Raw genomic sequence first — 9,920 nt, forward strand, 5'->3', positions numbered from 1 at the left:
TCCGGGGCGGGCCCAGAAAGCTGTTTCCGGCAGCCGGGCCATTGCCCTAACAGCGGGGCTCCCAGGGTGCCTCGCGGCAGCGGCTGCAAGCTCATGGCGACGGGGGCGCGGCCGTTCCTGCTGCTCGCGCTCTGGGCGCTGGCGCGTCCAGCCAGGAGTCCCGAGGAAGAGGGCGACGGAGGGTGGTGAGCGATGACGGGCGGCCGGGCGGGGCGGGCGGTGGGGCGGCAGGGGCACTGATGAACGGCTGCGTCCGCAGGCGGCGCCGCGAGCCGGCGGCGCCGGCCGTCGTGGCGGAGGAGGAGCGCTGCACAGTGGAGCGTCGGGCGGACCTCAGCTACGCCGAGTTCGTGCAGCAGTACGTGCACCCTCCCCGGTAGCCACACTCCCCACGCTCCAACACCTGTCACTAGGGCTCCCCCTGCACCACTGAGCCGAGAAGCTGGTCTGCCGGCCTGTCCTCTCGAATCTCCCCAGAGCGCCTCCCCTTGGGCTCGGGAGGGCCAGGGCCAGGGCGGCGGGCGCCCGTCGGACCTGGCCATAACCTGCCCTTCCTTCTAGCTACGCCTTCTCCAGACCTGTCATTCTGCAGGGGCTCACTGACAACGCGGTAAGTGCTCACGCCCGTCCTGGCCACCTCTGGCCCCTACCCCGGGCCTGGCCCCTAAGTCCTCTCCCCATCCCCCTCAGAAGTTCCGGGCCCTGTGCTCCCGTGAAAGGCTGCTGGCCTCGTTTGCGGACAGCATGGTCCGGTTGAGCACTGCCAACACCTACTCCTACCAGAAAGGTGAGCTGCCCCACTCTGCTTGCAGCAAGCACCCTGCAGGCAGCAAGCACCAACCAGTCCTGACCACCCTCTTTTAAACTGCAGTGGACCTGCCCTTTCAGGAGTATGTGGAGCAGATGCTGTACCCTCAGGACCCTTTCTCCATGGGGAACGGTGAGCCAGATTTGGGTGGCCATGGGGTGAGGTGACTCAGCGGTGCCCACGTGCCAAGATCCCTGCATTCTCCTGTGTTCTCTGCTGGCAGACACCCTGTACTTCTTTGGGGACAACAACTTCACCGAATGGGCATCACTCTTTCAACACTATTCCCCACCTCCATTTGGTCTGCTAGGTACCACTCCTGCTTACAGCTTTGGGATCGCAGGTGGGTATCCTGCAGGACCAGGGGACGTGGAGACTGAGCGGGAGCGGGTTAACCCTGCTGACCAGTTACATGTAATTCACTCCACAGGAGCCGGATCTGGAGTGCCCTTCCACTGGCACGGGCCCGGGTTCTCGGAGGTGATCTACGGCCGCAAGGTCAGCACAGGGTGAGGGCTGAACCTTGAGGTTTACTGACCACAACACAGCATGACCTTGTTGCTCCTTCCACCCTCAGCGCTGGTTCCTGTATCCCCCTGAGAAGACACCCGAGTTCCATCCCAACAAAACCACACTGGCCTGGCTCCGGGACACATACCCGGCCCTGGCACCATCTGCACGGCCCCTGGAATGCACCATCCAGGCCGGTGAGGTCAGTGGTTGGCAGGCAGGGGCCGGGCCAGGCCAAGGGCCTGCAACCAATCCTTGTGCCTTTCTCACCCCATCCACTAGGTGCTGTATTTCCCTGACCGATGGTGGCACGCCACACTCAACCTTGACATCAGCGTCTTCATCTCTACGTTCCTCAGCTAACCCAGGGGGTGGCTGGTAAGCCCATTGCACACCAGCACACGCCCCCATAGTGCTCACGGATTTTATTACAGGGACAGTGTTGGCAGCAGCAACGTCGGCCTGGCCCACCCTCACCTGCCGTTTCCGGCACAGGAGGATGGGGGAGCCTCATGGCCCAGCAGAACTGGTGGGGCTGGGGCTGGGGATACCAGGGTGGGGATCCAGGGACACGAACTATGTACAGAGGCTGGGGGCTACTGCCCCAAGGCCCTCCCAAGAAGCCAGGATACTGGGCAGGGTGGGTGAGGGGCCTGCCCACTTGCCCTGCCTCAGTAGTCCTCCACCCAGCCATTCTCCGAGATGAACGCATCAATGACCTCCTTCATGGCCAGGTTGGGGATGAGCTGTTCCTGGGTCAGGGGGCTCCGAGTCACAGGGTCAAAGTGGCCCACGCGCTGCAGTGGCAACAGGATCAGAATGAGAAGATGCCCAGTGGGTTTGGGCCCTGCCCCCAGCGGCTACGGACCCTTACCTGCAGGTGCTCCTCAATGTCCTTGCGGTCATAGGTGATGCCACTGGGCGTGATGCACGGCTCCCGCATCAGCTCGAAGCTGATCTTGCCACACAGGTAGTCAGGGATGTCTCGCTTCTGCAGCACCCAAACTCAGGTCAGGAGCGGGAAGGGGCACTGCCCTGGCTCCTGCTACCCACAGGGCCCAGGGAACGGGCAGCTTACCTTTCTCTTCTCATCCACCTGGGAGAAGAGCTCATCCATGTCTGCCAAGTACTTATCCTACAAAAAACCAGGCAGCTCCAGAGAAACTTGAGCCCCTGTCGCCTTTCCCCAGGCACCCCCCCCCCCAACAAAGACCCAACAGGAGCCAGGGTCACCTCACATCACACACGTGCAAATACACACAGGACCCACACGTGGGCGGGGCACCCTCACATGCTTGGCCTCGATGCAGGCCTGCTGGGCCCGGATGTGGCCGTCATCCTCTTCACCCTCGTGGTTCCGCTGACACTCCTCCAGCTCCCTGGGGTGGACCACACAGCTGATCAGAGATGGATCTGGCCAGAGGAGATCAGACTCCACTCCCACCTTGGGCTGATTCAGGCCCTGTTCCCTCATCTCCTGCTTGCCCAGGCTGGTCCTCAATAAACGCTTATGTTCACGACTCAGAATGGTGACTTTTGCGAGTTCCTGTCATGGCTCAGTGGTTAACGAATCCGACTAGGAACCATGAGGTTGCAGGTTTGAACCCTGGCCTTGCTCAGTGAGTTAACGATCCGGCGTTGCCAAGAACTGGTGTAGGTCGCAGACAACGGCTCGGATCCCGCATTGCTGTGGCTCTGGAGTAGGCCGGCGGCTAGAGCTCCGATTGGACCCCTAGCCTGGGAACCTTCACATGATACAGGAGGGGCCCTAGAAATGGCGAAAAGACACGAAAACAAAAAAACAAGGAAAAAAAGAATGGTGACTTTGGGAGGTGGGGTGGAGCCTATGAACACCACAGCCCACCTCTCACGCTCAGCCACAATGAGTCGAGTGAGGTAAGAGTGCAGCTCGTTCTCCTGGTGGATGCGCCGCTCCTCGATGCTGTTCCAGCGTTTCTTCTTGGCAATGCGCAAAGCACTGGGGATGTCATCCCCAAAATTGAGCCGCTGCTCCTTGGCCAGGTTGTAGGCTGGGGGAACAAAGGATCCGGGTAACCCTCGAGCCAGTCCCCCCGCCTGGTCCCAGGCACCCTGGAACAGGCCAGCCAGCAAGCCCACCTCGCTGCAGGTTGGCAATAGCCTCATCATAGCTCTCCATCTCCAACTGGCACTGCCCCAGGAAGAAGTGTGCTTTCACAGACTGGCTGTCCAGTTCCAGGGCGCGCCGGCAGTCAGCCAGGGCTTGCTCGTGCTGCTGCATCTTCAGGTAGCACAGTGCCCGGTTGGTGTAATACACTGCCACCAAGGGATTCCGGGTCTGGGGACCAAGGCCGGACCAGCCAATATGAGGGAGTGAGTTCAGCCTGCCCTTTCTGTCCTAGCTTGAGGCCCACGGCTGGAAATCAAGACACTAGAGGTTTCTCAGCACCCAGGTCTCTGGGCGCGGAGGAAGGGTGGAGCCTACCTGAGCCCGCCCCCTCGACTCCAATGAGTCTTGCGAAGACAGGTTTCCCAGACTCCTGAAAATCCCCAGCTTTGGGCTTGGGCCCCCAGCCCGGTGGGCTGCAGGCACCCTGAAGCTCCCACCCGCCACAGTTCTCTGACCACCAACCCTGGCTCGGGAGCCGCAGCCTTGGCCTCTTTGAGAGAAGATCACTCAGTCCTCAGAGCCGAAGCGCATCCCCTCCGAAAGTCGGGTAGGGGCGGCCAGACAGGGGCTCCGGGGAGGACGCGGGGCCGAAGCCGCGGCCCGGCCCGGCCCCTCCCCCGGCCCCGACGCCTGCCCCCTCCCGCGGCCCGGGCGCACTCACGATGGCGCGGCCGTAGCAGGCCGCCGCCTCCGGGTACTTGCGGCCCACGAAGAGCCGGTTGCCCTGCTCCTTTAGCTCCTGCGCGCTCGGGCTCTTCTCCGGGCTGCCGCCGCCGGCGCCCAGCCGCGCGCCGCTCTCCTTCTCCTCCTTGCCCTTCATGGCGCCGCGCGGCACGGCCTGGGCTCCGCTCCCAGGCTCCGCGCCCGGCCCGCCCAGCGCCCGCACTCCGAGCCCGCGATCCGCTCGGGCCCAGTCCTGCGCTCCGCCACCGGAACTTCCGGCCGCGCTGTTGGGCGGGGCCTCGCGTGCCCCCAACGCGCCGCGGGGGCGGGGCCGGCAGGGAGCGTGCGGTCGCGGCGGCTCAACGCGCGGCGTCGGCAGCCTGAGGAGCGCCGAGGTCGTCGGGGCGGAAGCCCGCCCCGGCGCGTGATGGCGGCGGCCCGCGGCCTTTGGGGCTGTGAGGACCCGAGCCTCTGGGCCGCCGTCCTGGGCCGCCACGGGGGAGTGCTCCGAGCGCGCGCGGGCCCCCAGGGGCGGCTGGAAGCCCTGGACCGATGGTAGGGTGATAGGGGCATCGTGTGGGCGGGGGACCCCCGTGGCCCGGAGTCGCCGTCACAGTTCTTCTCCAGCTATCGAGAGGCGTTGCCCGCAGCCATCGAGGGCCGGGAGGAGAAGCACGTGACTCGAGAAGAGCTGGGGCAGCTGCTGGCTTGGAAGCTGGCAGTGAGGAACTTCCCACTTGGGGGCGGGGCCTCCTTCCGGGGCGGGGCGTAGCGGCGTGGGCGTGGCTCGCCCGGGGGCGGGCCCTCGCGCTGTGGGGCGGGGCCCCTAGCGAGGTCCAGCACCCGTGACCCCCACCCCGACTTGACCAGCGGGGCCGCTTCAGGCAGCGCCTGCAGCAACTCGTCAGCGCCAACGCCCCGGAGTTGGTGGTGCAGCGCTCGGCTGCCGCCTTCCGCCTCCTGCCAGACATGCACGTCGCGGTCACGGAATTATGCGCCCTGCGGGGCGTGGGCCCGGCCACGGCCTCGGGTTAGTCGGGAGAGCCTGGCGCCCTGGCGGGGTCGCGGGCGGAACCTGGTCTGTTAGTACATTTGCCTGGGACATCGCCTGATGGCCACGTTCATGACACCAAGAGCTGTTGCGAATGGCAGCCCTGAAGGTGTCTTGGGGCTGGTGGGGCCTGAGTGTTGGCTGTTTGCTGCCCATAGCAGTCTTGGCTGCAGGAGCTCCCGAGTTGGCAGCTTTCATGTCTGAGGAGGCAGTGGCCGCGGTGCCCGGTCTGCCAGCCCTTCAGTACACCCTCAAGCACTACCTGCTGTACCTGAGCCGGGTGCAGGAGCGAGCCACAGCTCTGAGCCATGGTGAGGAGACTGCTGGCAGCGAGGGAGGGCATTCAGGACTCTGGTCAGGGTGGAGGGTGCAGAGCTTCCCAGCAGAGCAGGGTGACCTGGGCCCCAGACTCCCTGTTGCCCCCCCTTAGGCAGTGCCTCAGGGCTGTGGACCCAGCATTGTGTGGAGACAGCCCTGTGGACCTGGGCTATAGGGCAGAAGCTGTGCCCTGACCTGCTGCCCGACCTTGGTCCCAGCCCAGCCGCCCCTGAGGACACCAGGCCAGCCAAGAAGTGCCGGACCCAGACCGACTGATTTGGCTGTGGCCCAGATCCTGCTCACCTGCCCTGTGACCTCAGGCCACAAGTCTCTGGGCCAGAGCCTGGCTGCTGTAGGAGCCCAATAAATGCTTGCTGAACTCTCAGCTGCCTGTGAGGCCCACAGTCCCTCCCCAGCCCGTCTGGCCCGTCTCTCACAGACACAGCTCACGACAGGTGCAGAGAAGCAAGAAGCCCAGGCGGCCCACGTGGAAGGAAGGGCCCTCGCAGTTTGCTCAGCAAGTTGAGAGGAAACCAGACCATTCCTCGGAGCCCTAGTACAGCCGCCTGACGCTCTGTAAAATATTTATTCATTCTCCAAAAAGGCTCAGACTGCAAGTCTCGGGGAAGAGGCCGGGGTAGGGTCTCCTCTGGGGTCACACTTGGGGACCTCTACCACTTGGCGCGGCCCAGCAGTCCTACCCTCCCAGGCCTGGGAGGGGGCAGCTAGGGCTGGTGTAAGGCTTGGCCTGGACTCCACAGGCCACAGGGGCCACCTGCCCCCACAGGGAAGCAGCAGCCTCGGGATGTACATTCACAGAGGGTGGACATGCAGGCCTGCCGGGTGGCTGGCCCGTGGATGCTGCACCCTGGCCAACATGGCCCTGGGGGTCCTGTCATGGTGGCGGGGGGATGTGGGCCCCCAGCAGGTCGTAGGCAAAGACGTTCCAGAAGATGGCGAAGAGCAGAAAGGTGCCGTAAGCAAGCAGCACCACCCACCAGCCACACTGGTCTCGCAGGCGCTCCTCGTAGCTGCGCAGGATGGTCAGGCCCATGCTGACACCCACCACCGCGCCCGCCAGGTGCGCCATGAAGCTGGGCTGTGGGCCGGAGGCAGGCAGTGGTGGGGAGAAACGCAGCCACACGGCCCGGCCCACCTCGGAGCTCACTGCAGAGGGCGGGCAGGTGAGAGGCAACCTGGGGGGGGGGGCGCTCCCTGCCCCGCCTGGGTCCCTACTTACTGCACACCAGGGCCAGCACCATCCTCAGCAGCTTGTAGGGGCACCGCATCCCAGCCCAGTTCTGATGGGGCGTGAATGAGAGAGGCTGTGAGGCAGGCCCGCTGGGCCCCACCCCCCGCCCCCCCCAGCCCGCCTGTTACCATGACGACATTGGCCAGGTGTGCAGAGCATAGGGCGTAAACCCCGCCGGAGCCCCCCACCACAGGGGCCTGCATATCAGTAATGGAGACAGTCAGGGAGCCTGTGTGAGCAAGGGGAGAGCCGTGAGAGGGAGGCCGGCCGGGGAGGTGGCCAGGGTGCACGCGCCGGCCTCACCTGCCAGCACACCGGCCAGGTAGAGCAGGCTGATGCGGAGCAGGCCGTGCACCATCTCCAGGGGCACCCCGATCATCAGCTGCAGGAGCGCGTTGAACCCCAGTTGCTCCAGCCTGACCGTACGAGGGCAAATGGGTGTGACGGGTGGGGTGTGCCGTGGGGCCACCAGCCCCCGCCCTGCCTCGAGGGGCCGAGCCCTCCAGGTGCAACCGGGGGAGGGTCGGCGATGGGTCCCCCACTCACCCCACGTGCATGAACATGTAGGTGAGGAAGCGCCAGGCCCGGGCGCGGTGGCCGGGATGGTATATGAGGGGGCTCTTCATGTACTCTGGGTGGTAGGTCTGCAGCACCCACTTGTTGAGTCGGGCCCCGTAGCACAGGAACACGATGATCTGGGAGGGACGAGCGTCAGGGCAAGGCCAGGGGTGCAGGAGGCTCCTGGGGGGCGGGCGGCGGATGGGCAGGCCCACCTGGGCGAGGGTGACTGAGGCCATAAAGACGGGGGGTGGGCAGCTGCGGTGCCGGTAGAAGTACCAGTGACGATCCACCTCTCGGGGCAGGATCTCGTAGGCAACGTAACGCACGAACCGTTTGTAGACACCCAGGCCCGGCTCGTCCAGCAGCCCATCCCGGGGCAGTGCCCGCTGTCCATTGGCGATGGCCCGCTTGAAGCTACTTGAGCGCTTGCTGCTGATCTGGGGGGGTGGGGCCCGGGCATAGGCCGCCGTACTCCCCCCACCGCCGCCCTGCCTGAGCGATCCCCCCAGGTCCTCACAGGGTCTGAGGGCCTGCCCCACGTCTCCAGCCCTCCCCAACAGGAAGGGCAGGGAGGAGCAGCTGCCTGCCCACCCCACTCCAGCCAGGGCACCGTGCCTGTCCAGGCCTGGGCCCCGCCCCAGCTGCCCACCCACCGTGGCACTGACCAGGTCCACCAGCTCCTGATAGCAGACCTGGCCCCGCTCGTTGCTCTGGGCCAGGGCCACCAGCATGTCCAGCTTAGCCGGGTCCAGGGGCAGCTCATGGCTGTGCACCAGGCCAGTAAAGGTATCTGCACGGATGAATCCTGTGTTCTCAGGGTCCAGCTGCTGGGATTGGAAGGGAGGGGGCCGGGCAGTGGCCGAGGCCTGAGAGTGAGCCAGGCCCCCAGACCAAATGGCTGCGCCAGGTCAGCGGAGAGACAGGCTCCAAGCATCCTGGGTCCAGGCCCCTGTGCCCACAAGGTCCTGGCTGCAAGCACCGACTGGTGGTGCATAGGTCCCAGGCCTCCGGCTCTCCAGGGGTCTCGCCACCTCATTTCTGCCCTGCCTACCTTGAGGGGTAGGACGAAGATCTGAGGGCAATCACCCCCGTCCCCCCCCCCCCCCCCGCCCGCCCCCCGCAAGGGGCTTGCTCTGGCTCGCCCTGTTCTGAGCTCTCAGGCTGGGTGCCAAGACTGTGCAGGGAGGGGGTTGGGCTGAGGGTCTCTGGGCGCTCGGCGCCCCCAACGCACCCCAGGGCGTAGGGCCGCGACGGGGGCGGTGCCGGCGCCCCTCCCTCCCCACGCACCTGCTCCTGGATAAGCTGCAGCAGCGAGCTCCTGTCCATAGAGCCGGGCCGGGGGCCGGGGGCCGGGGTCGGCGGCCGCGGCCGGGAGGGGCTGCTCTGCGGACGACTCCGCTCCGCCCCGGCCCTCCGGCTCCGCCCGCTCCGCTCCGCTCGGCGCCGCGTCACGGAGCCGCCCGCCCCCGCCGCCGGCCCAGCCCCGCGCGCGCCCCGCACGCGGACGTGCCAGGGCAGGAACCGCACGGGGCACCCGGTTCCCGTCCAGCGCGGCGAGAGCGGCGCGCCGGCGTCCCCGCCCTCCTCCGGGCTGCGGCTGCTCGTCCCGCGGGGCAGCAGCCGGGAAACTGAGTTACGCGGGGCACCCACGCCCCTCCCGCTCCGCGCACACCCCCTTGTCCCCGGCGCCGACGTCACCTCCTCGGGGAGAGCGCCAGAGCAGAGCCCTGCAGGGACTCCGCAGCCCGGACTCCTTGAAGGCGCCGCCCTGTCAGACAGCCGGCCTGTCCCGGCGCAAGGGGGCCCTAAGCCCCGCCGGGTGAGCACAGACGACCAGCGGGGGTGAGGGAGGCCCCCCGCTCGGGGGTGGGGACCACCTAGAGCAGGCGCCTTGGGACCGAGGCTCCTGGGCGTCACGAAGACCCCTGGTGGCCATGGGGGAGCCCCTCCTCCTCCTCCGGAGGGCAGGTGGACCCCCTCCAACGAGGAAGATGACAGATCTGGACCGGGACCAGCAACCCTCATCACCCCGGTGCGGGCACCTTCCCGTGCAGCTGGGCCTCAGGGCAGAGGCCGCAGCTAGAAACAACACGCGGCCTGTCCCCGGAGACCAGAGGGGCTGGGGTCAGGTTTAACCCCCCTGCTGCATAGACAGCTCCTCCGCCTCTAGAAACAGCCCGCGGGTCTGGGTGAGGCCCTGGCTTGAAGGCCTGCCTCACACTGGGTGACTGATGGCAGAGGGGGCACTTGTGTGGCCAGGTCACCCCAGGGGGCTGTCTCTGCTCCAGGCCAGAGCGAGCACCTCGGCAGCAGCTGCTGAAGCCCAACCCCGAGCTAAGGCCCCTCTTCAGCCCAGGAAAGGCTCTCTGTCCTCGTCCCCCGGCTGGACGCTCAGCACAGCTCAGCTCAGCTGAGAGGATGTGGAGGTCTGAGCGGTGGGCACACCTGGCTGTGGGGGTGTCACAATGGGAGGACCTCAGGTAGGAGGCCCCCAAGGGCCTCAAGGGACAGAAAGGCTCTGAGGCTGCAGCTGGGCCCTAAGTGGGCCTCACCCTGGCCCGAGACCTCAGGAGGGTGACCCAGGCCCAGAGGGGAGACCGGGGGGCGG

At 66.4% G+C, this 9,920-nt stretch overlaps 4 protein-coding genes across 13 annotated transcripts; 2 read left to right on the forward strand and 2 right to left on the reverse strand.

The window, feature by feature from the left end:
• The first annotated feature begins 23 nt into the window (after nucleotides 1-23).
• JMJD8 (jumonji domain containing 8) lies at nucleotides 24-2,845 on the forward strand. 5 transcript variants are annotated; one of them, XM_047781067.1, is made up of 10 exons: nucleotides 24-185; nucleotides 260-358; nucleotides 562-610; nucleotides 691-787; nucleotides 872-940; nucleotides 1,032-1,151; nucleotides 1,239-1,306; nucleotides 1,386-1,520; nucleotides 1,601-1,696; nucleotides 2,629-2,845. In XM_047781067.1, the coding sequence occupies exons 1-9, from the start codon at nucleotides 94-96 to the stop codon at nucleotides 1,679-1,681; spliced, it is 810 nt and encodes a 269-aa protein (XP_047637023.1). In that variant the 5' UTR covers nucleotides 24-93; the 3' UTR covers nucleotides 1,682-1,696; nucleotides 2,629-2,845. The 5 variants fall into 5 exon arrangements, 3 of the variants coding, with proteins under 3 accessions (XP_047637023.1, XP_047637024.1, XP_047637022.1); XR_007135032.1 differs by having other exon boundaries at nucleotides 44-185; nucleotides 260-376; nucleotides 1,386-1,515; XM_047781068.1 differs by having other exon boundaries at nucleotides 45-185; nucleotides 260-376; nucleotides 1,119-1,151.
• Nucleotides 1,729-4,390, reverse strand: STUB1 (STIP1 homology and U-box containing protein 1). The gene is made up of 7 exons (XM_047781065.1): nucleotides 4,129-4,390; nucleotides 3,437-3,635; nucleotides 3,183-3,348; nucleotides 2,610-2,697; nucleotides 2,397-2,453; nucleotides 2,193-2,309; nucleotides 1,729-2,115 (listed from the first exon to the last, which is right to left on the reverse strand). Exons 1-7 carry the CDS (start codon nucleotides 4,285-4,287, stop codon nucleotides 1,990-1,992), a joined length of 912 nt encoding a protein of 303 aa, XP_047637021.1. The 5' UTR covers nucleotides 4,288-4,390; the 3' UTR covers nucleotides 1,729-1,989.
• An 80-nt stretch (nucleotides 4,391-4,470) lies between these two features.
• LOC125127679 (uncharacterized) lies at nucleotides 4,471-5,884 on the forward strand. 3 transcript variants are annotated; one of them, XM_047781070.1, is made up of 5 exons: nucleotides 4,471-4,685; nucleotides 4,758-4,851; nucleotides 5,001-5,160; nucleotides 5,343-5,492; nucleotides 5,612-5,884. In XM_047781070.1, exons 1-5 carry the CDS (start codon nucleotides 4,558-4,560, stop codon nucleotides 5,773-5,775), a joined length of 696 nt encoding a protein of 231 aa, XP_047637026.1. In that variant the 5' UTR covers nucleotides 4,471-4,557; the 3' UTR covers nucleotides 5,776-5,884. The 3 variants fall into 3 exon arrangements, with proteins under 3 accessions (XP_047637026.1, XP_047637025.1, XP_047637027.1); XM_047781069.1 differs by having other exon boundaries at nucleotides 4,474-4,685; nucleotides 5,340-5,492; XM_047781071.1 differs by having other exon boundaries at nucleotides 4,477-4,685; nucleotides 5,340-5,492; nucleotides 5,718-5,884.
• A 182-nt stretch (nucleotides 5,885-6,066) lies between these two features.
• RHBDL1 (rhomboid like 1) lies at nucleotides 6,067-8,760 on the reverse strand. 4 transcript variants are annotated; one of them, XM_047781062.1, is made up of 8 exons: nucleotides 8,600-8,739; nucleotides 7,978-8,139; nucleotides 7,525-7,749; nucleotides 7,298-7,446; nucleotides 7,055-7,167; nucleotides 6,880-6,980; nucleotides 6,740-6,800; nucleotides 6,067-6,598 (listed from the first exon to the last, which is right to left on the reverse strand). In XM_047781062.1, the coding sequence occupies exons 1-8, from the start codon at nucleotides 8,636-8,638 to the stop codon at nucleotides 6,225-6,227; spliced, it is 1,224 nt and encodes a 407-aa protein (XP_047637018.1). In that variant the 5' UTR covers nucleotides 8,639-8,739; the 3' UTR covers nucleotides 6,067-6,224. The 4 variants fall into 4 exon arrangements, with proteins under 4 accessions (XP_047637018.1, XP_047637016.1, XP_047637020.1 ...); XM_047781064.1 differs by having other exon boundaries at nucleotides 6,269-6,666; nucleotides 8,600-8,760; XM_047781060.1 differs by having other exon boundaries at nucleotides 7,525-8,139.
• Between the last annotated feature and the right edge of the window lie 1,160 nt (nucleotides 8,761-9,920).

This window comes from Phacochoerus africanus, chromosome 5 (assembly GCF_016906955.1).
Source record: "Phacochoerus africanus isolate WHEZ1 chromosome 5, ROS_Pafr_v1, whole genome shotgun sequence".
Taxonomy (NCBI): Eukaryota; Metazoa; Chordata; class Mammalia; order Artiodactyla; family Suidae; genus Phacochoerus; species Phacochoerus africanus.